A 25,459-nucleotide genomic window follows, 5' to 3' on the forward strand; every position below is an offset into this window, starting at 1 on the left:
GCGCGCACAGGCCCAGAGTGACAGCTGTGCTGCGTCTTATTAGGAAGGAAAGTCCCGGCCCCGGGATGATTTCAGGGTATGAGGGGGCACATTTTATAAACGTTTATTTCAGCGTGTGCAGGCAACGAAAAGAGCCACCTTGTCAGAATGCTGCATTTGTGCTGTACAAGGTGGATCTTTTAGTTACAAATGCCTGAGGGGGGTGACAGGTTCCCTTTAACAAAAAAGTGTGAAACAACTGAAAATATGTCTTATATTCTAGGTTCTTCAAAGTAGCCACCTTTTGCTTTGATGACTGCTTTGCACACTCTTGGCATTCTCTTGATGAGCGTCAAGAGGTAGTCACCGGAAATGGTCTTCTAACAATCTTGAAGGAGTTCCCAGAGATGCTTAGCACTTGTTGGCCCTTTTGCCTTCACTCTGCGGTCCAGCTCACCCCAAACACTCTCGATTGGGTTCAGGTCTGGTGACTGTGGAGGCCAGGTCATCTGGCGTAGCACCCCATCACTCTCCTTCTTGGTCAAATAGCTCTTACACAGCCTGGAGGTGTGTTTGGGGTCATTGTACTGTTGAAAAATAAATGATGGTCTAACTAAACGCAAACCAGATGGAATAGCATGCCGCTGCAAGATGCTGTGGTAGCCATACTGGTTCAGTATGCCTTCAATTTTGAATAAATCCCCAACAGTGTCACCAGCAAAGCACCCCCACACCATCACACCTCCTCCTCCATGCTTCACGGTGGGAACCAGGCATGTAGAGTCCATCCTTTCACCTTTTCTGCATTGCACAAAGACACGGTGGTTGGAACCAAATATCTCAAATTTGAACTCATCAGACCAAAGCACAGATTTCCACTGGTGCACAAAGTCTCCTCTTAACAGTTGTTGCAGAGATGTGTCTGCTGCTAGAACTCTGTGTGGCATTGACCTGGTCTCTAATCTGAGCTGCTGTTAACCTTCGATTTCTGAGGCTGGTGACTCGGATAAACTTATCCTCAGAAGCAGAGGTGACTCCTGGTCTTCCTTTTCCTGGGGCGGTCCTCATGTGAGCCAGTTTCTTTGTAGCGCTTGATGGTTTTTGCAATTGCACTTGGGGACACTTTCAAAGTTTTCCCAATTTTTTGGACTGACTGACCTTCATTTCTTAAAGTAATGATGGCCACTTGTTTTTCTTTACTTAGCTGTTTTTTTCTTGCCATAATACAAATTCTAACAGTCTATTCAGTAGGACTGTCAGCTGTGTATCCACCAGACTTCTGCACAACACAACTGATGGTCCCAACCCCATTTATAAGGCAAGAAATCCCACTTATTACACCTGACATGGCACACCTGTGAAGTGAAAACCATTTCCGGTGACTAACTCTTGAAGCTCATCAAGAGAATGCCAAGAGTGTGCAAAGCAGTCATCAAAGCAAAAGGTGGCTACTTTGAAGAACCTAGAATATAAGACCTGCCACAGTCTCTAAATCAGTGTTCCCCAACTCCGGTCCTCAAGACCCACCAATAGGTCATGTTTTCAGGATTTCCTAAGTATTGCACAGGTGATGGAATTATTACCTTTGCAGGTGATGCAATTATCACCTGTGCAATCCTAAGGAAATACTGAAAACATGACCTGTTGGTGGCTCTTGAGGACTGGAGTTGGGGAACACTGATCTACATTATCACATAATTGTGCCAGACAAATCTAACCAGTGAAAACAACCACCATGCCATTATTGTGGCAAATAAGCTACAGCTAAACATATGCAAAGCACAAGTTGGTATTTTCATTGAATTGATACGTTTTACAAAATGAATTACCGTACCTGAAAACATAGGTTTATGAGTTGTCCTTGTCCTGTCAGGTTCAAATGTTTGTGAGGGCATTCTAGGACCATTTTTGCTTTGTTGTTTTGCTAAAAAATAAATGTTATATTTAACATACAGGTAATTTATGAGCATACTGGGATGGTGAGCTAACAGCAAAGTATGTCCTACAAGGAACGGTTAAAGGATCTGGGAATGTTTAGCTTGCAAAAAAGAAGAAAGCTAAGAGGGGACTTAATAGCTGTCTACAAATATCTGAAGGGATGTCACAGTGTAGAGGGATCGTCCTTATTCTCATTTGCACATGGAAACACGAGAAGCAATGGGATGAAACTGAATGGGAGAAGATATAGATTAGATATTAGAAAAAACTTTTTGATAGTGAGGGTGATCAATGAGTGGAATAGGCTGCCATGAGAGGTGGTGAGTTCACCTTCAATGGAAGTCTTCAAACAGAGGCTGGAAAGACATCTGCCTGAGATGGTTTAGTGAATGCTGCATTGAGCAGGGGGTTGGACAGGAAGGCCCTGGAGGTCTTTTCCAAATCTAGCATTCTGTGATTCTATGCTAGAGTTTTCAGAAATAGCAGCTACATTAAGATGACTTAATGAGAACCTGTCATATATAAAATGCTATTGACCTGAACAAATGAACTTTATTCCTCCCGGCAGCCTTGGGCTTTCAGTCATAGAGGTGCCTTCGGTGGAGCTTCACTCACCAGCACTGACTGACTGTCGGCTCAGCATTTTTGGCTAGGGAGAACATTGGTGTTTCGTTGCTTTATCTGGTAGTTATCATAAAGGCTGTGTGCGCATTTACTTGCAGAAATTTCTGCAAGGTTTCTGCATCTCTTGGCAGAAAAACGCAGTTGGAAATACGCGCATTTTTCATGCGTTTTTGTAAATCCATAGAGCTAAATAAAGATATATTATTAAAAAACAAAGAATTGTGATGTAATTTCCTTGTTCAACCTTTTCAGCCAGATATCCTCATTAATATTAAATAAAGACACACACACACAAATATCAGCCTATGTAGGAGCATTAACATAATTAACCTACATATGCTGTAACAAAAAAGCAACTGTCAGAAATCTCCGTGAAATGCAATATCTGTTTATTTTTTAAAAAATGGCTCCCTCGTAATTTTAATAACCAGCAGAGGGAAAGCCGACGGCTGAGGGCAGATGTTAATATTCTGGGAAGGAGCCAATAGCCAAAGGTTCCCAGGGTATTTATATCAGGTCACAGCTAGTTTGCTTAGCCTTTGCTGGCTAGTTTACAGTTATAGATATATCTGTAAAGATATCTGTAAAGTTCTTATAGATGCACCAATTCTGGCACAGCCTAGCTCTTCCCACTTGCCCTGTAGCGGTGGCAAGTGGGGTTCATATTTCTGGGGTTGATGTCAGAGAGAGATGTAAGAGACCTATCCATTACTAATCCTATAGTTACATGATAAATAAAGACACGGCCCGAATAAAGTCCTTTATTTTAAATAATCACACAGACTCCTTTGTTGAATCTAAATTTACCATACTTACTGAACGCCTAATCCCCGATGCATTTGTCTCCTGCAAACAATCAAAAAATAATAAACCAACATATAATAGTATCCTGTCCGACATAGTCCATTTAATAATGAGTGTCCCACGGCGATCTCACATGTAGAACACTCACATCGGGAGACGTGACCGCTCTACCTGACCTCCGATGATACACTGACAGGAGGTAATCGCTCTCGCAGTGTATCACTGAGCCTGCTGTGAGAATTCACCAGAGATTATCAGCTCCGGTGCTCTCACTTACGCACAACCGCTGTGCGAGAACTTTACCACGCAACGTTGCCATAAGTGAGAGCACCAGATCTGATCAGCTGATGAGCTCCGGTGAACTTTCACGGCGGCTCAGTCATACACTGCAGGAGCGATCACCTCCTGTCAGTGTATGGCTGGCAGCCGGGTGAGATCGACGTGGTACACTCGGTATTAAATGTACTACTGCGGAAAGGTGAGCATATGTTGATGTATTGTTTTTCATTATTTGCAGGAGACACGGGCATTGGAGATTAGGTGATAGGTGAGTATGTATTGTGTATGTGAATATGTAAATGTTTAGATTTTTTTTAAAAATCGAACACAGGCGACAGATGATGAGACTATTCTCTCATCATTGGCTCATACTGTCACTGTTATATGTGCCAAAACACGTGGCCGGATGGAAGTAGTAGTCCCATCAGATGACGCCTGGGTACACACGTCGCATGGGTACACACAGAGAGACACACAGACAGTCACATACAGACAGACACGCACATATTGTCCGCTCACACACAGAGACACACGCACATATTCTCACCCCACACACAGAGACACACGCACATATTCTCCGCCCACACACAGGCACACACATATTCTCCGCCAACACACAGAAACACGCACATATTCTCCGCCCACACAAGGACACAAACATATTCTCCGCCCACACGCACACACGCACATATTCTCTGCCCACACACACACACACACACACGCACGTATTCTACGCCCACACACCCAGACACACACACATATTCACCAACACACAGAGATACACGTACATATTCTCCGCCCACACAGGGACACAAACATATTCTCCGCCCACACACAGAGACACACGCACATATTCTCTGCTCACACACAGAGACACACGCACGTATTCTCCGCCCACACACCCAGACACACACACATATTCTCCGCCAACACACAGAGATACACATTCATATTCTCCGCCCACACAGGGACACAAACATATTCTACGCCCACACACAGAGACACACGCACATATTCTCCGCCCACACACAGACACACACGCACATATTCTCCACCCACACACACAAACACACGCACATATTCTCCGCCCACACACAGAGACACACACACATATTCTCCGCCCACACATGGAAACACACGCACATATTCTCCACACACACAGACACACACATTCTCTGCCCACACACACACACATTTTCCGCCCACACACAGAGACACACACACGTATTCTCTGCCCACACACCCAGACACACACACATATTCTCCGCCAACACACAGAGATACACGTACATATTCTCCGCCCACACAGGGACACAAATATATTCTGCGCCCACACACAGAGACACATGCACAAACACATATTCTTCGCCCACACACAGACACACACGCACATATTCTCCGCCCCCCACACACAGAAACACACGCACATATTCTCCGCCCACACAGAGACACACACATGTTCTCCGCCCACACACACATTCACATATTCTCTGCCCACACACAGAGACACATGCATGTATTCTCCGCCCACACACCCAAACACACACATATTCTCCGCCAACACACAGAGATACATGTACATATTCTCCGCCCACACAGGGACACAAACATATTCTCCGCCCACACACAGAGACACATGCACATATTCTCCGCCCACACACAGAGACACATGCACATATTCTCCGCCCACACACAGAAACACACACATATTCTCCGCCCACATACAGACACACACGCACACATTCTCCACCCACACACACAAACACACGCACATATTCTCTGCCCACACACAGAAACACACGCACATATTCTCTGCCCACACACAGACACACACATTCTCTGCCCACACACAGAGACACACGCACGTATTCTCTGCCCACACACCCAGACACACACACATATTCTCCGCCAACACACAGAGATACACGTACATATTCTCCCCCTACACACAGAGACACACGCACATATTCTCCCCCCACACACAGAGACACACACACATATTCTCACCCCACACAGAGACACACACACATATTCTCCACCCACACAGAGACACACGCACATATTCTCCCCCCACACACAGAGACACACGCACGTATTCTCCCCCTACACACAGAGACACACGCACATATTCTCCACCCACACAGGGACACAAACATATTCTCACCCCACACACAGAGACACACAACACATTCTCCGCCCACACAGAGACACACAACACATTCTCCGCCCACATACAGAAACCCACTACACATTCTCCGCCCACATACAGAGGCACACAACACATTCTCAGCCCACATACAGAGACACACAACACATTCTCCACCCACACAGAGACACACAACACATTCTCCGCCCACATACAGAGACACACAACACATTCTCCGCCCACACAGAGACAAACACATTCTCCGCCCACATACAGAGGCACACAACACATTCTCCGCCCACATACAGAGACACACAACACATTCTCTGCCCACATACAGAGATACACAACACATTCTCCGCCCACACAGAGACACACAACACATTTTCCGCCCACATACAGAGGCACACAACACATTCTCCGCCCACATACAGAGACACACAACACATTCTCTGCCCACATACAGAGACACACAACACATTCTCCGCCCACACAGAGACACACAACTGTTGTGAATTTGGATTCTGGGCTCCCCCGGTGGCCGCTTGTGGAATTGGACTTGTCATCCTCTTTCCTGTTTCACCTGATTCCATCAGTAGTGGGTGTCGCTATTTAAGCTCATTTCTCTGGTGGTTTCTTGCCGGTCAACAATGTTATCTGATGCCTCTCAGTGCTTGTTCCTGCTTCTAGACAACTACTGATAAGTTGGACTTTTGTCCATGTTTTGTTTTGCCTATTTGTTCCAGTTCGCAGCTGAAGTTTTGTTACTGTGTCTGGAAAGCTCTCGTCGATCAGGGATTGCTACTCTGGCGTTATGAGTTAATGCCAGAGTTTAAGGTAATCTCTGGATGGTGTTTTGTTAGTATTTTTCTGCTGACCATGAAAGTATACTATCTGTCTTCTGCTATCTAGTAAGCGGACCTCAAATTTGCTAAGACTATTTTCCTGCTGCGTTTGTTGTTTCATCTGAACTCACCGTCATTATATGTGGGGGGCTACTGTCTTCTTTGGAATATTTCTCTAGAGGTGAGCCAGGTCTTATATTTCCCTCTGCTAGCTATTTAGGTCTTAGGCCAGAGCTGGGCATCTAGCTATAAATAGGAAATGCTACCTGGCTATTTCTAGTTGCGCGGCAGGCTTAGTTCATGGTCAGTATAGTTCCATCTTCCGAGAGCTTGTCCCTCTATAGGCTTGCTATGATCTCTGCCTGCAGAGATCATGACAGTTTGACCGGCCCACTAAAGTGTTAAAGACCCAGGTTGAGAAAGGAGAGTTATAAGAAGTCTGCTGGAATTTTTTTTTTTTTTTTTTCCTCCAGTCTGCCTTGCTGCAGTCTTTTTTCTCTCTCTCCTCCTAATCTCTGTATGCTCTGTGTGCACCTGACAATAATGGATCTCCAGAGTGTAACTGCGGGTTTGAATAATCTCATCACGAAAGTACAAAATTTACAAGATTTTGTAGTACATGCTCCGGTATCTGAGCCGAGAATTCCTTTGCCGGAGTTCTTCACAGGGAATAGAGCTAGCTTCCAGAATTTCCGAAATAATTGTAAGCTTTATTTGTCCCTGAAGTCTCGTTCAGCTGGAGACCCTGCTCAGCAGGTTAGGATTGTGATTTCCTTGCTCAGGGGTGACCCTCAAGATTGGGCCTTCTCATTGCCAGCAGGGGATCCTGCGTTACGCGATGTGGATGCGTTTTTTCTGGCCTTGGGCTTGCTTTATGAGGAACCTCATTTGGAACTTCAGGCAGAAAAAACTTTGATGGCACTATCTCAGGGGCAAGACGAAGCTGAAGTTTTCTGCCAAAAATTCCGTAAATGGTCTGTGCTTACTCAGTGGAATGAGTGCGCCTTGGCGGCAACTTTCAGAGAAGGTCTCTCTGATGCCGTTAAGGATGTTATGGTGGGGTTCCCTTTGCCTGCAGGTCTGAATGAGTCCATGACAATGGCTATTCAGATTGATAGGCGTCTGCGGGAGCGCAAACCGATGCACCATCTGGCGGTGTCTATGGAAAAGACGCCAGAAAGTATGCAGTGTGATAGAATTCTGTCCAGGAGTGAGCGACAGAATTTTAGACGGAAGAATGGATTGTGTTTCTATTGTGGGGATTCTACTCATGTTATATCGGCATGCTCTAGGCGTACAAAGAAGCTTGATAAGTCTGTTTCCATTGGCACCATTCAGTCTAAGTTTATTTTGTCTGTAACCCTGATTTGCTCTTTGTCATCCATTGCCACGGACGCCTATATTGACTCTGGCGCCGCTCTGAGTCTTATGGATTGGTCCTTTGCCAATCGTTGTGGTTTTGATTTAGAGCCTTTGGAGACTCTTATTCCTCTGAAGGGGATTGACTCCACCCCATTGGCTAATAATAAACCACAATACTGGACACAAGTAACCATGCGTATCAATCCGGATCACCAGGAGATTATTCGTTTCCTGGTGCTGTATAATTTACATGACGATTTGGTACTGGGATTGCCATGGTTGCAGTCTCACAACCCAGTCTTGGACTGGAGAGCTATGTCTGTGTTGAGCTGGGGATGTAAGGGTATTCATGGGGACGTACCTTTGGTTTCTATTTCGTCGTCCATTCCCTCTGAAGTCCCTGAGTTCCTCTCTGATTATCAAGACGTCTTTGACGAACCCAAGCTTGGGTCGTTACCTCCGCACCGTGAGTGCGATTGTGCCATAGATTTGATACCGGGTTGTAAATATCCAAAGGGTCGTTTGTTTAATTTGTCTGTGCCGGAACATGCTGCTATGCGGGAATATATAAAGGAGTCTTTGGAAAAGGGACATATTCGTCCATCTTCTTCTCCCTTGGGAGCTGGGTTTTTCTTTGTCTCAAAAAAAGACGGCTCTTTGAGACCATGTATTGATTATCGGCTTCTGAATAAGATCACTGTTAAGTATCAATACCCATTGCCATTGCTTACTGATTTGTTTGCTCGTATAGAGGGTGCTAAGTGGTTCTCTAAAATTGATCTTCGTGGGGCGTATAATTTGGTGCGGATCAGGCAGGGGGATGAGTGGAAGACCGCATTTAATACGCCCGAGGGCCACTTTGAGTATTTGGTCATGCCTTTTGGTCTTTCTAATGCCCCTTCAGTTTTCCAGTCTTTTATGCATGATATTTTCCGCGATTTTCTGGATAAATTTATGATAATATATCTGGATGATATTCTGATTTTTTCTGATGACTGGGACTCTCATGTCCAGCAGGTCAGGAGAGTTTTTCAGGTTCTGCGGTCTAATTCTTTATGTGTGAAGGGGTCTAAGTGCGTTTTTGGGGTCCAGAAAATTTCCTTTTTGGGGTATATTTTTTCTCCCTCTTCCATTGAGATGGATCCCGTCAAGGTGCAAGCTATTTGTGACTGGACTCAGCCCTCCTCTCTTAAGGGTCTTCAGAGATTTTTGGGCTTTGCCAACTTTTACCGCCGATTTATTGCTGGTTTTTCGGATGTCGTTAAACCACTGACTGATTTGACCAGACAAGGCGCTGATGTTGCTAATTGGTCCCCTCATGCTGTAGAGGCCTTTCAGGAGCTTAAGCGCCGTTTTGCCTCTGCCCCTGTGTTGCGTCAGCCTGATGTGAATCTGCCTTTTCAGGTTGAGGTTGACGCTTCGGAGATCGGAGCTGGGGCAGTGTTGTCGCAGAAAGGTTCCGACTGCTCCGTCATTAGGCCTTGTGCCTTCTTTTCTCGCAAATTTTCGCCCGCAGAGCGGAATTATGATGTTGGGAATCGGGAGCTTTTGGCCATGAAGTGGGCGTTTGAGGAGTGGCGCCATTGGCTCGAGGGGGCTAGGCATCAGGTGGTGGTATTGACTGACCACAAAAATTTGATTTATCTTGAGACTGCCAGACGCCTGAATCCTAGACAGGCGCGCTGGTCTTTATTTTTTTCTCGCTTTAATTTTGTGGTGTCATACCTACCGGGTTCTAAGAATGTTAAGGCAGATGCCCTTTCTAGGAGTTTTGACCCGGACTCTCCTGGTAATTCTGAACCCACAGGTATCCTTAGGGAGGGAGTAATTTTGTCGGCCGTTTCTCCTGATCTGCGGCGGTCCTTGCAAGAGTTTCAGGCGGATAGACCGGATCGTTGTCCGCCTGATAGACTGTTTGTTCCGGATGATTGGACCAGCAGAGTCATCTCTGAGGTACATTCTTCTGCATTGGCAGGTCATCCCGGAATTTTTGGTACCAGGGATTTGGTGGCAAGATCCTTCTGGTGGCCTTCTCTGTCACGAGATGTGCGAGTCTTTGTGCAGTCATGTGACGTTTGTGCTCGGGCCAAGTCTTGTAGTTCTCGGGCTAGCGGACTGCTGTTGCCCTTGCCTATTCCTAAGAGGCCTTGGACACACATCTCGATGGATTTTATTTCAGATCTGCCTGTTTCCCAGAAGATGTCTGTCATCTGGGTGGTCTGTGACCGTTTCTCTAAAATGGTCCATTTGGTTCCTCTGCCCAAGTTGCCTTCTTCTTCTGAGTTGGTTCCTCTGTTTTTTCAGAATGTTGTCCGATTGCACGGTATTCCTGAGAATATTGTTTCTGACAGAGGTACCCAATTTGTGTCTAGATTTTGGCGGGCATTCTGTGCTAGGATGGGCATAGATTTGTCTTTTTCATCTGCTTTTCACCCTCAGACTAATGGCCAGACCGAGCGGACTAATCAGACCCTTGAGACATATCTGAGGTGTTTTGTCTCTGCTGACCAGGATGATTGGGTTGCTTTTTTGCCATTGGCAGAGTTCGCCCTCAATAATCGGGCCAGTTCTTCCACCTTGGTGTCCCCGTTTTTCTGTAATTCGGGGTTTCACCCTCGATTTTCCTCCGGTCAGGTGGAATCCTCGGATTGTCCTGGAGTGGATGCGGTGGTGGAGAGATTGCATCACATCTGGGGGCAGGTTATGGACAATTTGAAGTTGTCACAGGAGAAGACTCAGCGTTTTGCCAACCGTCATCGTCGTGTTGGTTCTCGGCTTTGTGTTGGAGATTTAGTGTGGTTGTCTTCTCGTTTTGTCCCTATGAGGGTCTCTTCTCCTAAGTTTAAACCTCGGTTCATCGGCCCTTATAGAATATTGGAGATTCTTAATCCTGTTTCTTTCCGTTTGGACCTCCCTGCGTCCTTTTCCATTCATAACGTTTTTCATCGGTCGTTATTGCGCAGGTATGAGGTACCTGTTGTACCTTCTCTTGAGCCTCCTGCTCCGGTGTTGGTTGAGGGTGAGTTGGAGTACGTTGTGGAGAAAATTTTGGACTCTCGTGTTTCCAGACGGAAACTCCAGTATCTGGTCAACTGGAAGGGTTACGGCCAGGAGGATAATTCTTGGGTCAATGCATCTGATGTTCATGCTTCTGATCTTGTTCGTGCCTTCCATAGGGCTCATCCTGGTCGCCCTGGTGGATCTGGTGAGGGTTCGGTGCCCCCTCCTTGAGGGGGGGGTACTGTTGTGAATTTGGATTCTGGGCTCCCCCGGTGGCCGCTTGTGGAATTGGACTTGTCATCCTCTTTCCTGTTTCACCTGATTCCATCAGTAGTGGGTGTCGCTATTTAAGCTCATTTCTCTGGTGGTTTCTTGCCGGTCAACAATGTTATCTGATGCCTCTCAGTGCTTGTTCCTGCTTCTAGACAACTACTGATAAGTTGGACTTTTGTCCATGTTTTGTTTTGCCTATTTGTTCCAGTTCGCAGCTGAAGTTTTGTTACTGTGTCTGGAAAGCTCTCGTCGATCAGGGATTGCTACTCTGGCGTTATGAGTTAATGCCAGAGTTTAAGGTAATCTCTGGATGGTGTTTTGTTAGTATTTTTCTGCTGACCATGAAAGTATACTATCTGTCTTCTGCTATCTAGTAAGCGGACCTCAAATTTGCTAAGACTATTTTCCTGCTGCGTTTGTTGTTTCATCTGAACTCACCGTCATTATATGTGGGGGGCTACTGTCTTCTTTGGAATATTTCTCTAGAGGTGAGCCAGGTCTTATATTTCCCTCTGCTAGCTATTTAGGTCTTAGGCCAGAGCTGGGCATCTAGCTATAAATAGGAAATGCTACCTGGCTATTTCTAGTTGCGCGGCAGGCTTAGTTCATGGTCAGTATAGTTCCATCTTCCGAGAGCTTGTCCCTCTATAGGCTTGCTATGATCTCTGCCTGCAGAGATCATGACACACAACACATTCTCCGCCCACATACAGAGACACACAACACATTCTCCGCCCACATACAGAGACACACAACACATTCTCCGCCCACACAGAGACACACAACACATTCTCCGCCCACATACAGAGGCACACAACACATTCTCCGCCCACATACAGAGACACACAACACATTCTCCGCCCACATAGAGACACACAACACATTCTCTGCCCACATACAGAGACACACAACACATTCTCCGCCCACACAGAGACACACAACACATTCTCCGCCCACATACAGAGGCACACAACACATTCTCCGCCCACATACAGAGGCACACAACATTCTCTGCCCACATACAGAGACACACAACACATTCTCCGCCCACACAGAGACACACAACACATTCTCCGCCCACATACAGAGACACACAACACATTCTCCGCCCACATACAGAGACACACAACACATTCTCCGCCCACACAGAGACACACAACACATTCTCTGCCCACATACAGAGACACACAACACATTCTCCGCCCACACAGAGACACAACACATTCTCCGCCCACATACAGAGGCACACAACACATTCTCCGCCCACATACAGAGACACACAACACATTCTCCGCCCACACAGAGACACACAACACATTCTCCGCCCACATACAGAGGCACACAACACATTCTCCACACACATACAGAGACACACAACATTCTCTGCCCACATACAGAGACACACAACACATTCTCCGCCCACACAGAGACACACAACACATTCTCCGCCCACATACAGAGGCACACAACACATTCTCCGCCCACATACAGAGGCACACAACACATTCTCTGCCCACATACAGAGACACACAACACATTCTCCGCCCACATACAGGGACACACAACACATTCTCCGCCCACACAGAGACACACAACACATTCTCTGCCCACATACAGAGACACACAACACATTCTCCGCCCACATACAGAGACACACAACACATTCTCTGCCCACATACAGAGACACACAACACATTCTCCGCCCACATACAGAGGCACACAACACATTCTCCGCCCACATACAGAGGCACACAACACATTCTCCGCCCACATACAGAGACACACAACACATTCTCCGCCCACATACAGAGACACACAACACATTCTCCGCCCACATACAGAGGCACACAACACATTCTCCGCCCACATACAGAGACACACAACACATTCTCCGCCCACACAGAGACACACAACACATTCTCCGCCCACATACAGAGGCACACAACACATTCTCCACACACATACAGAGACACACAACATTCTCTGCCCACATACAGAGACACACAACACATTCTCCGCCCACACAGAGACACACAACACATTCTCCGCCCACATACAGGGACACACAACACATTCTCCGCCCACACAGAGACACACAACACATTCTCTGCCCACATACAGAGACACACAACACATTCTCCGCCCACACACTCTTCCTCCTGACATCATTTCCCTTTGACAAATTGCAGCATTTTTTTGCAGCAAATATGCAGCAAATACACAAACCTTTTTACACTTGCATTTTTGCTGCAGATTTGACTGACTCAGTTGAAGTCAATGAGTCAAAAACGCTTCAGAAATGCAAAAAGAATTGACATGCTGCAGAAAATCAAATGCTGCAAATACGGACGGAAATTTACGGATTATGTGTACACAACACTTCAGGATTGTCATTGAATTATTTTGTTTTAGTATTCCATTGCGCTTTTGGAGCATTTCTACACATAAAAAAGCTGCAAAAACGCATCAAAAATGCATTGTGTGCACATAGCCTAATACTTTGCTGTGATGTACCTGCACATTTTAGGATTGTTAATGTACATTCCCATCGGGAAACCTTTATGAAGCTTTAAGAGGATTAAAGTTATCAAATGTGTTATCTGGACATGTATTTTTGGAAGCATGTGCTCACCTTTCTTTGCTCCAGCTTCTATTACAAAGTCAGAGAATCAGTGTAAAGGTTAAAAGTCATTTTATGAAACTGAAGAAACAAGTGGGGGAAATTGGTGTCCTATGCTTAGATTTACAATTATTTATTACATATCAACTGTAAAGGGTTTTTCCAAGAATATAAGAAAGTGGTGTGTTAACAGACAGCATTATAAAACATTGCCTGGCTCTGCGTATAGACTGAATGCTTTAATGCAGATTTGTGCATGCATAGATATTGGTGCAAAGCCATTTATAACCCACATCACATATGTTATAATTTGACTTCAGGGTGTAATGTTAACTGTGTAATTAAAAGGAACCTGTCAGCAGGATTTTGCTCAGTAATGTACAGTGTCAGGTCGGCGCCGTTATACTGATTAAAATGATACATTGGTTGATGAAATCCGTCTAAGGGTAAGTTCACACAGGACTTTTTTGCTGCGTATTTTTATGCTAATTTAGGTGCGTTTTTTTGGTGCGTATTTGATGCGTTTTTTGGGTAAGTTCACACAGGACTTTTTTGCTGCGTATTTTTGCTGCGTATTTTTATGCTAATTTAGGTGCGTTTTTTTGGTGCGTATTTGATGCGTTTTTTGGGTAAGTTCACACAGGACTTTTTTGCTGCGTATTTTTGCTGCGTATTTTTGCTGCACTTTTTATGCCAATTTTCAGCTGCTTATAGATGCGTTTTTTGTGCGGTTTTGGTGCGTTTTTTTGTCTATTTGTGCATGATAATAAAGTTGAGTGACCCCAGTGGAGCTTAGCATCGCCTTCATCCCAGCGGGGGAACAATTTACGGCGAATTACATGCCATGCATCAGCCTTTTTTTGACGATCACTGTAGTTTGGGCAAGCTACATCCCAAATTACAGGCATTGCTTCCACCTTGGAAAAATAAATGAAAAAGTAATTACCAAATGCAAGATGAAATGAAGCCAACATTCATGACAAGGAAGATACAAACATACACATGCAGAACACATGAACATGTACATAACAGCACATGAGCATCGCAAAGTGTACCATTGCAAACAATCGGATAGATAGATATATCACAAATTAAAAAAAATATTACCTCCATGATTAGTTGGGAAACATTAATGCTCATCCTCCTATACCAAGACATGGCTAACACCTCACTACCAGAAACTCCCTCACAATAGATCACAATCAGGACACCTCACAATGGCTCTTCACACCTCACAATGGCTCACAATGGCTCTTCACACCTCACTACCAGGAACTCCCTCACAATAGATCACAATCAGGACACCTCACAATGGCTCTTCACACCTCACAATGGCTCACAATGGCTCTTCACACCTTACTACCAGGAACTCCCTCACAATAGATCACAATCAGGACACCTCACAATGGCTCTTCACACCTCACAATGGCTCACAATGGATCTTCACACCTCACTACCAGGAACTCCCTCACAATAGATCACAATCAGGACACCTCACAATGGCTCTTCACACCTCACAATGGCTCACAATGGATCTTCACACCTTACTACCAGGAACTCCCTCACAATAGATCACAATCAGGACACCTCACAATGGCTCTTCACACCTCACAATGGCTCACAATGGCTCTTCACACCTCACTAACCACACCCCTAAGCTCTTGGCTGTGAGATCACTTCCTGCTGGCCATGATTTTTCTGCACAAAAAACGCAGCAAATAATGCTACATGCGTTTTTGCAGCGTTTTTGCAGCGTTTTTTTCATCACCCATTCAAGTCAATGGGTGAAAAAACGCTGCAAAAACGCTGAAAGAAGTGACATGCCCTATGTCCAAAAAACGCAGCAAAGCAGAAAATACAGAAAAAGCAGATCAAACAAAAATCCAATGTGTGTGCATGAGATTTCTGAAATCTCATAGGCTTTGCTGGTACTGTAAAAAGCAGCAGAAAATTAGCATAAAAAACGCAGCAAAAATAAGCAGCAAAAAAGTCCTGTGTGAACGTACCCTTATGGTTGTTGTTTAATGTTTATTTTCAGTTTTCAGTTCATGAGATTCTGGTGCTTTGGGACGGCCAGTGTGGGGGTCTTCATGTGGCGCTCTGCTTACATATTCATCTGTATGGCTTCTGACAGGTCACTGATCCCTGCCCCTATTTTACTGTATATAATATTTTGTTTGAAAAAAAACAAAACATTCATCATGCAGGTGCTGGCGGCTGTGCTGTAGAATGATACAATGTATAATATGACAATATGTATATATTCATTTTATGTAGCCATTTTGTTTTGTTGGAAATTTTTTTTTTTCTTAATTAAAATGGTGCCTACGGCAATGCCTGAGCAGTAGCATCTATAGATGCTACTGCACAGGCGTCGCCGCCGGTGTCATTTTGCTAGAGAAAATTAAGAGGCTCCATCAAGATGGCCCCGGCTGCGCCAGCTAGGTAGCATCTAACGGAAAGTGATAGACGCTACTGCGCAGCCGGCGCTGCCATTTTGATTAAGTTAAATTTTATTTTTTTCCAACAAAACAAAATAATGCCTACATAAAATGAATATATTCATATTATACATTGGATTGTGCCACAGCGCAGGAGGCGCCTGCATGATGAATGTTTTGTTTTTGTTTTTTCATGCTATAGTATATTCAGTGTGTAAAATAGAGATCAGTGACCTGTCATAAGCCCAGAATATGTAAGCAGAGCACCACATAAAGACCCCCCCTTCCCCCCCACAGGCCGTCCCGCAGCACAAGAATCTCATTAACTCAAAACTGAAAATAAAGATTAAACAACAACCATAAGACGGATTTCACCAACCAAGGTATCATTTTAATCAGTATAACGGCGCTGACCTGACACTGTCTGTAGTTACTGAGCAGAATCCTTCTGACAGGTTCCCTTTTATGATTGCTTATAGATATGGACATGTTTTACCTTTTACAATAATTTCAAAGAAACTGACCAATAGGAACAATGTATCCCATTATCAAAAATAAAAATATCAAGTACAAAAGTCACTTTGTATCGAATTTGCACATGGACAGGATCTTATTCATGTTTTTGCTCTTTTTATTTGTGATAATACATGTTGTATACATTGCTTCTGTATGTCTACTTCTTTTAAACTATTGAACTCTCACTAGCCTAAACGTGGATAGTTAACACATTTCTGATTAAAATACTGTATATCTTTTATTTTACTTATAAAAGGTTAATAATTGATAACATATAGTTTAATATGTCCATCTAGAAAAACAATCTAGCAAAGAAAATGCTCCGTAGAAAAGACTTAGAGAAATATCGAGATGTGGATGAGGAAGAGATCTTAAACAAGCTAACAGAGGAGGAAATAAGTGCTCTGGAAGGAGAACTAGAAGAGTTAGATCCAGATGTAAGTATCACTATACAGTATATATTGAATTATTGAATGGTCTCTTTGCTAAAACTCGTATAAAAACTGTTTCATTTCAGAATATAAACTCTCACTTATATAATATATAACAATTGCACTAGTAGGCATGACAAAAATCTGACAGGATATGATTACATCAGCAAGTCAATTGCTTATGTCCCTGTACTCCTTCCCATTTTAAAGAAGCACTTGCCATCATCATATTATACAGCACTGTGTACTTACAATTGCTCATTTAACCTTTCTACACAGCTAATTCTTCTCTTTTCCATTAGGTCTAAAATATCACATGATTAACACCTGTACGACTTTGGACGTGTAGGTACGTCCAAGGGTGCCTCCCCCTGTTTTATGCGGGCTCCGCAACTTTCTGGCACATCACAGCTGATTTCATCAGCTGACATGTGCACCTAACAGCCGCGGGTGAAATCGCCATCCATCCATGGCTATTAACATGTTAAATGCTGCTGTTAATCTCTGACAGCGGCATTTATCATGAATGTGCTGGAAACACGTCACAATCTCCGCCCTGTGTCACATGGAATTTTGCAGTGACTCATACAGGGAACATTTACCTCCTGTTTCTACTTAAAGCTTAGAAGGATTCAGCTGTTTAGTTTTTAATCAAGTGATGTCATTGATAGAGATGGGTGGACACCTGGATGTTTGTGTCCGGCGGATTTGGCCGAACAGTTACAAAAAGTTCGGGTTCGGGTACTAGAACAGTACCCGAACCCGGACCCCATTCAATTGAATGGGGGGCGCGAACATCCAGTGTTTGCTGAGCTGTAAGGTGCAAGACAGCACAGCAAACACCGCTTCTGTTTGGCGGTGACATCATCCCTGCTGGTCATAGAGCCTTGGTTCCCACGCTGTCAAAAGACAGCGTGAGCGCTCAGCTGTGAGCGGCGGTATAAAGTTTACCTCCAGTCACTGGTGTCAGCTGATGGGACAACTGCTCCCATTATCCGATACCTGCTTACACTAATAACAGCGACAGCAGGAGCGGCGGATGATTTCACTGCCGATCAGAAGCAGTGTTTATCACACTGCCATGCACATGACAGCGTGACAATCACCCGTTGTTCGGGCACCCGTTCCCGAACAGTAACATGGAGTTCCTGGTGAAGTCTGTGTTTGGTGTCCGTGCCCAAACAGTAGGTGTTCGGTTTGTCGCCGAACTTTACTGTTCGGGTTCGCCCATCTCTAGTCATAGACCTAATGGAAAAGAAAAGAATTAGCTGGGTAGCAGGACAAAACGAGTACCGTAATTTCAAGTAAGTTCAAGTAAGTTCAGTGCTTATTCGCCGTGCAATGCTCCTCTGGGAAATTAAATATGCAAATTGCCTCTTCTGAGAAAAAGACCCCAGTCCAGAGCCTCTCACCTAGCCAAATCAGTTCTCATGCTTCGCACTGACGAGGGCCAACAGCCCAAAACACCGTGTCTGCGAATTGAGATACTGATTTGGCTTTTATCCTAAGTCATATTGCACGACTCGTTAAAGGGTTGATTGTGACTTGTAGGATCGCTACTTCCAACAGGTGGCGCTATAGAGTTTAAGTCCTCTTTTTCTCAGAAGAGGCAATTTGCATATTTAATTTCCCAGAGGAGCATTGCACAGCGAATAAGCCTCCTTACCTTGACAAGCCAGCTGGTATGTCACTCTCCATAAGGAGAAATGTTATCCCTTAGACCCCAGTCCAGAGCCTCTCACCTAGCCAAATCAGTTCTCATGCTTCGCACTGACGAGGGCCAACAGCCCGAAACACCGTGTCTGCAAATTGAGACACTGATTTGGCTTTTATCCTAAGTCATATTTTGCACGACTTGTTAAAGGGTTGATTGTGACTTGTAGGATTGTTACTTCCAACAGGTGGCGCTATAGAGTTTAAGTCCTCTTTTTCTCAGAAGAGGCAATTTGCATATTATATGGAGTCATTACAAACAGAGTGATCTATTTCAAGTGTTTATTTCTGTTAATGTTGATGATTACAGCTTACAGCGAATGAAAACTCAAAAGTCATTATCTCAATAAATTAGAATAATTAACAAAAAACATCTGCAAAGGCTTCTTAAGTGTTTATAAAGGTCCTTTAGTCTGTTTTAGTAGGTTCCACAATCATGAGGAAGACTGCTGACTTGACAGATGTCCAGAATGCAGTCATTGACACACTCCACAAGGAGAGTAAGCCACAAAAGGTCACTGCTAAAGAAGCTGGCTGTTAACAGAGTGCTGTATCCAAGCACATTGATGGAAAGCTGAGTGGAAGGATAAAGTGCGTTAGAAACAGGTGCACAAGCCACCGGAATATTCACCCCCTTGAAAGGATTGTTAAGAAAAGGCCAATCAAAAATTTGTGGAAGATTCACAAGGAGTGGACTGCTTCTGAAGTCATTGCTTCAAGAGCCACAACACACAGACATATCCAGGACATAAGCTACAAGTGTCGCGTTTCTTGTGTCAAGCCACTCATGACCAATAGACAATGCCAGAAGCGTCTTACCTGGGTCAAGGAGAAAAAGAACTGGACTGTTGCTCAGTGGTCCAAGGTGTTGTTTTCCGATGAAAGTGAATTTTGCATTTCATTTTGAAATCAAGGTCCCAGAGTCTGGAGGAAGAGTGGAGAGGCACACAATCCAAGCTGCCTGAGGTCTAGTGTGAAGTTTTCACAATCAGTGATGGTTTGGGGAGACATGTCATCTGCTGGTGTAGGTCCTCTGTGATTTATCAAGACCAAAGTCAGCGCAGCCATCTACCAGGAAATTTTAGAGCACTTCATGCTTCCCTCTGTCCACAAGCTTTTTGGAGATGGAAATTTCATTCTTCAGCAGGACTTGGCACCTGTCCACACTGCCAAAAGTACCAATATCTGGTTTAAAAACAACAGTATCACTGTGCTTGATTGACCAGCAAACTCGCCTGACCTTAACCCCCAGAGAATCTATGGGGTATTGTCAAGAGGAAGATAAGAGACACCAGACCCAACAATGCAGACGAGCTGAAGACTGTTACCAAAGCAACCTGGGCTTCCATAACACCTCAGCAGTGCCACAGGCTGATCGCCTTCATGCCATGCCACATTGATGCAGTAATTGATGCAAAAGGAGCCCGATCAAGTATTGAGTGCATTTACTGAACATACATTTCAGTAGGCCAACATTTCGGATTTTAAAATCATTTATCAAGCTGGAGTTATTAAGTATTCTAATTTACTGAGATAATGACTTGGGTTTGCATTGGCTGTAAGCCATAATCATCAACATTAACAGAAATAAACACTTGAAATAGATCATTTTGTTTGTGATGACTCTATATAATATACAGTATGGGTTTCACTCTTTGTATTGAAGAACTGAAATAAATAAACTTTTTGATGATATTATTATTATACATTTTTATTGCGCCATTTATTCCATGGCGCTTTACATGGGAAAAGGGGGCTAATATAGACAAATACATCAAACATGAGCCAAAACAAGGCAAACCGGTACATAAGGAGGGAGGACAGATATTCTAATTTTGTGAGAAGCACTTGTATTAGAGATTTTAGATGTCAGGTTTTTTCAGACAAGTTTGCTGTCCATGGATGTTTTGTGAAGGTTTCAATGTTATGTGTAAAAAACGCAAATTCCCATTCAATCTCTGACGTAATCTGTGGTCTCTCCTCGGCTGCCATTTATAGATCTGATATTCATCATGAACCTCTTTTTCAGTTAAAGCACCCAAAAATGTGCAAACAATCTATCACATCAGGTTAGCTATTCAACAGATCTATGCCATTGATTGGCATCTATATACAAAAAAGTTGCACTCTATCGTGCTAAAGCATGTCAATATGAAATATGAATAGCTATACAGCTTGTGAAAACTATAAAAAAAATGAGACGCTTTGCACACAATTTGACTGAGTTATGTCTGCCCATCAACCATTGTCAAGGTGGTCTCAGAAAAAAACTGATGGGTTCCTATCCCTGTGAATATCTCTCTTAGGCCGGGGTCACACTACAGCGTAATACGGACGAGTGATATGCGATAGAAAATCGCATAGCACTCGGACCAGTATTCTCCTATGGGGAAACTCACATCCCCGTTTTTTTCCTTGTAGATCAAAAAAGAGGCAGCACTCCATTTTCAAAAAGGTGCAGGATTTATTCAAATCCACATGTCAGTGCGACGTTTCAGCTCTATTGAGCTTTTCTCGTTTTTTTCCTTGGCCGTTTTCAGTGTGCGAGTGAAATCTAAGCATGCTGAGATTGTCACCGACACTCGGCCGAGACTCGTCTCACTCGCACCCATATAAGCCTATGGGTGCAAGTGAGACAACGCACATCACTCAGATATCATCCGAGTGATGTGCGTTATATGCTGACCCCGGCAATGGAGGAGATGAGAAAGTAATTTCTCCGCCTCCTCTGCAGCTGTGCTCCGATCCGCTATGTGCGAGAGGCTCCCATTCGCAGCAGAGCAGGATCCAAGGGTCATTAGCATATTGCATCCGATACGCATGCATATCGCATGCAATACGCTAGTGTGACCCCGGCCTTAGGCTGATTTCTGAATTCCTGGGTGAATATGGACACCTCTCTCAGCAATACCTGCATTTATGGGTAGATCGGAACCTGCTGTAATTAAAATCACCACATGTTGAAGGACGAAGTGCTCGTGAATAGCTATACGGCTTCTGAATACTAGAAAAAAAAGAGACGCTGTCCATTTTTTATGGCCGAGATACGCAGAAATATTCCCGAACAGTGATCCGTATGTCATCCATGTGCAATGTGTGGATGCGATTTTTTCTCAAAAAAGTATCCGTGTGTCATCCGTATGGCGAGATTTTCTCGTCGGCTTGCAAAATGGACATAATGGATTCATGGGCTCAAATATTCGTGAAAACATATATATAGTCTATATATTTCAAACCGAGCTAGATAGCAGAAAAGCCGGTAATTCATTTGTCGGCTTTTGCTAAATCATTACCGAACCCGACAGGATATGAGACATGGTTTACATACAGTAAACCATTGCATATCCGTTATATTTTTATATATCCCTCCCTAATAATGTTAGTAGTGTGTGTGTGTGTAAAATTTTGGAGCTGTAGGTGTTAAAGGCGGGAAGGCTGCGCAGGCAGCTTTTCATTCATTCCTCTGTGGTTTACAGTCCGGCCGGTCGCATTAGCACCTTAATTAACCCCTTGAGATGCATTTACAGCATGGGACTTGACTGTACGGCAGACAGGTATGGGATATTGTTGCTTTTTTATTTTGGAATTTTTTTACAGGAGAATGAGGGCTTCACGTGGATTGAGCGTGCAATAAAGATGTGCCTTTTCTGGGGTGGCTGGGGGCAGATGTTTTTAGCCGGGGGGGGGAGCAATAACCATGGTCCCTCTCTGAGCTATTAATATCTGCCCTCAGTCACTGGCTTTCTCTCTCTGGTGGAGAAAATTGCGCAGGAGCCCACGCCAGTTTTTTTCCGTGAATTAACCCTTAAATTTAACACCTACAGCTCCAAAATTCTACACACACGCTATCGGATATGCAATAGTGTACTGTATGTAAACCATGTCTCATATCCTGTCGGGTTCTGAAATGATTTTACAGAACCCGACAATTGAATTATCGGCTATTCTGCTATCTCTCTATGAAATATAAATATATATATATGTGTGTCAATGATTATATATATATATATATATATATATATATATATATATATATATATTATATATATATATCCTATACTACTGTATGTGTAGACATTTATTTTATCTATTCTATTATAACCTGTCAGCGTGATTTTACTGTACTCCGCACTGAATTCCCGGCTCTTCTATATCACACCGGTGCGTATTTCTCGCAAGTCACCCTGATGATCCATGTGGTGTGCGAGTGTTTCTCACACCCATAGACTTGCATTGGCGTATTTCGGGTGTAATACGGTGACAATCGCAGCATGCTGCGATTTCCCTCGCACGTATAATACGGCCAAGAAAACAACAGCTGATGGGAGCTGCCCCATAGATTAACATTGGTCCGAGTGCTATGCGATTTTTTTATCCCATAGCACTCGTCGTATTACGCTCTATTGTGACCCCGGCCTAAGAGAGGTATTCACATGGATAGGGACCCATCAGTTTTTTCTGAGACCACCTTGATGATGATTGATATACAGACATAACTTGACCAAATTGTGTGCAAAGTGTCTTTTGTGTCTTATTTTTTTTTTAGTATTCAGAAGCTATATAGCTATTCATATTTCATATTGACATGCTGTAGCACGATAGAGTGCAACCTTTTTTGTATATTGTACATGGAGGTAGCTGCTCCTGGTATGCACCTATTCACCCTAGCTTGGATGAGCAAGTCAGTCTTTTGTTATTTCTATTGATTGGCATCTGTCACACTAGACCATGTTTTAACGATTTCAGTACCAGAGAAAATATGTTTATTTTGTCTTAGAATGAGTTATTGCCTGTTGGCTTAAGACAAAAGAACCAGACAAACAAAACATCAACGGGACCCTTCCAGAGAGAAGCCCTGCTAGGCCATTTAGAAAAACAAGCCAAAGAAATGAAAGACCGAGAAGATTTGGTCCCTTACACTGGAGAAAAAAGAGGTACGAATTGTGTCTACTGGCAACATTGATGACAGCCATGAGACTGGAGTCACACACAACGTATAAAAATACAGTTCGTTTTTTACAGACCAAATACGCAGAAATGTTCCCTGAACAGTGATCCGTATGTCATCCGTAGGCAAGGTGTGGCTGCGTATTTTGCGCATGTACACCTCCGTATGGCATTCGTATGGCGAGATTTTCTTGCCAGCTTGCAAAATGGACATAAAATGGATCCATGGGCTCAAATATTCATGAAATATAATATACAGTCTATATATACAGTGCAGATCAAAAGTTTGGACACACCTTCTCATTTAAAGATTTTTCTGTATTTTCATGACTATGAAAATTGTAAATTCACACTGAAGGCATCAAAACTATGAATTAACACATGTGGAATTATATGCTTAACAAAAAAAGTGTGAAACAACTGAAAATATGTCTTATATTCTAGGTTCTACAAAGTAGCCACCTTTTTCTTTGATGACTGCTTTGCACACTCTTGGCATTCTCTTGATGAGCTTCATTCTCTTGATGAGCCCTGTGTAAGGGCTATTTGACCAAGAAGGAGAGTGATGGGGTGCTACGCCAGATGACCTGGCCTCCACAGTCTCCAGACCTGAACCCAATCGAGATGGTTTGGGGTGAGCTGGACCGCAGAGTGAAGGCAAAAGGGACAACAAGTGCTAAGCATCTCTGGGAACTCCTTCAAGATTGTTGGAAGACCATTTCCGGTGACTACCTCTTGAAGCTCTTCAAGAGAATGCCCAGAGTGTGCAAAGCAGTCATCAAAGCATCTCTCCATTATTAACCTGGCTTAATGTCACCTTACAATAGCAAGGTGACATTAACCCCTTATTACCCCATATCTCACCGCTACAGGGGAGTGGGAAGAGAGTGGCTAAGTGCCAGAATAGGCGCATCTTACAGATGTGCCTTTTCTGGGGTGGCTGGGGGCAGATGTTTTTAGCTGGGGGGGGGGGCAATAACCATGGACCCTCTCTAGGCTATTAATATCTGCCCTCAGTCACTGGCTTTCCCACTCTGGCGGAGAAAATTGTGCGGGAGCCCACGCCAGTTTTTTCCGTGATTTAACCCTTTATTTTAACACCTAGAGCGCCCAAATTTTGCACACAGACACTTCTTACATTAGTAGTGAGGAATATGTAAAAAAAATACGTGATATTAAATGGGTTACTGTATGTAAACCATGTCTCATATCCCATCGGGTTTGATAAGGAGATAGCAAAAGCCGGCAATTGAATTACCGGCTTTTCTGCTATCTAGCGCTGAATTAAATATAAATATATATGTGTGTGTCAATGACATATATATATATATATATATATATATATATATATATATATATATACACACCTATACTATGTGTAGATATTTATTTTAGCTATTCTATTCTAACCTGTCAGTGTGATTTTACTGTACACCGCACTGAATTACCGGCTTTTCTATAGAACACTGATGCGTATTTCTCGCGAGTCACATGCATGATCCGTGTGTAATCTGTATTTTTCTCGCCCCCATAGACTGTCA

General features: G+C 43.8%; 1 protein-coding gene across 5 annotated transcripts in view; it reads left to right on the plus strand.

Annotated features, from left to right (window-relative positions):
- Positions 1-25,459, plus strand: part of TMOD1 (tropomodulin 1) — a 123,225-nt gene that overhangs the window by 19,693 nt on the left and 78,073 nt on the right. For all 5 annotated transcript variants that reach the window (XM_077250687.1, XM_077250681.1, XM_077250672.1 and 2 more), the window contains exons 2-3: positions 17,124-17,264; positions 23,749-23,905. In XM_077250687.1, the coding sequence (XP_077106802.1) occupies positions 17,145-17,264; positions 23,749-23,905 (277 nt within the window). In that variant the 5' untranslated portion in view covers positions 17,124-17,144. The remainder of the gene's footprint in view (positions 1-17,123; positions 17,265-23,748; positions 23,906-25,459) is intronic.

The sequence above is a fragment of the Ranitomeya variabilis genome, chromosome 1 (genome assembly GCF_051348905.1).
Source record: "Ranitomeya variabilis isolate aRanVar5 chromosome 1, aRanVar5.hap1, whole genome shotgun sequence".
In the NCBI taxonomy this organism is placed as follows: domain Eukaryota; kingdom Metazoa; phylum Chordata; class Amphibia; order Anura; family Dendrobatidae; genus Ranitomeya; species Ranitomeya variabilis.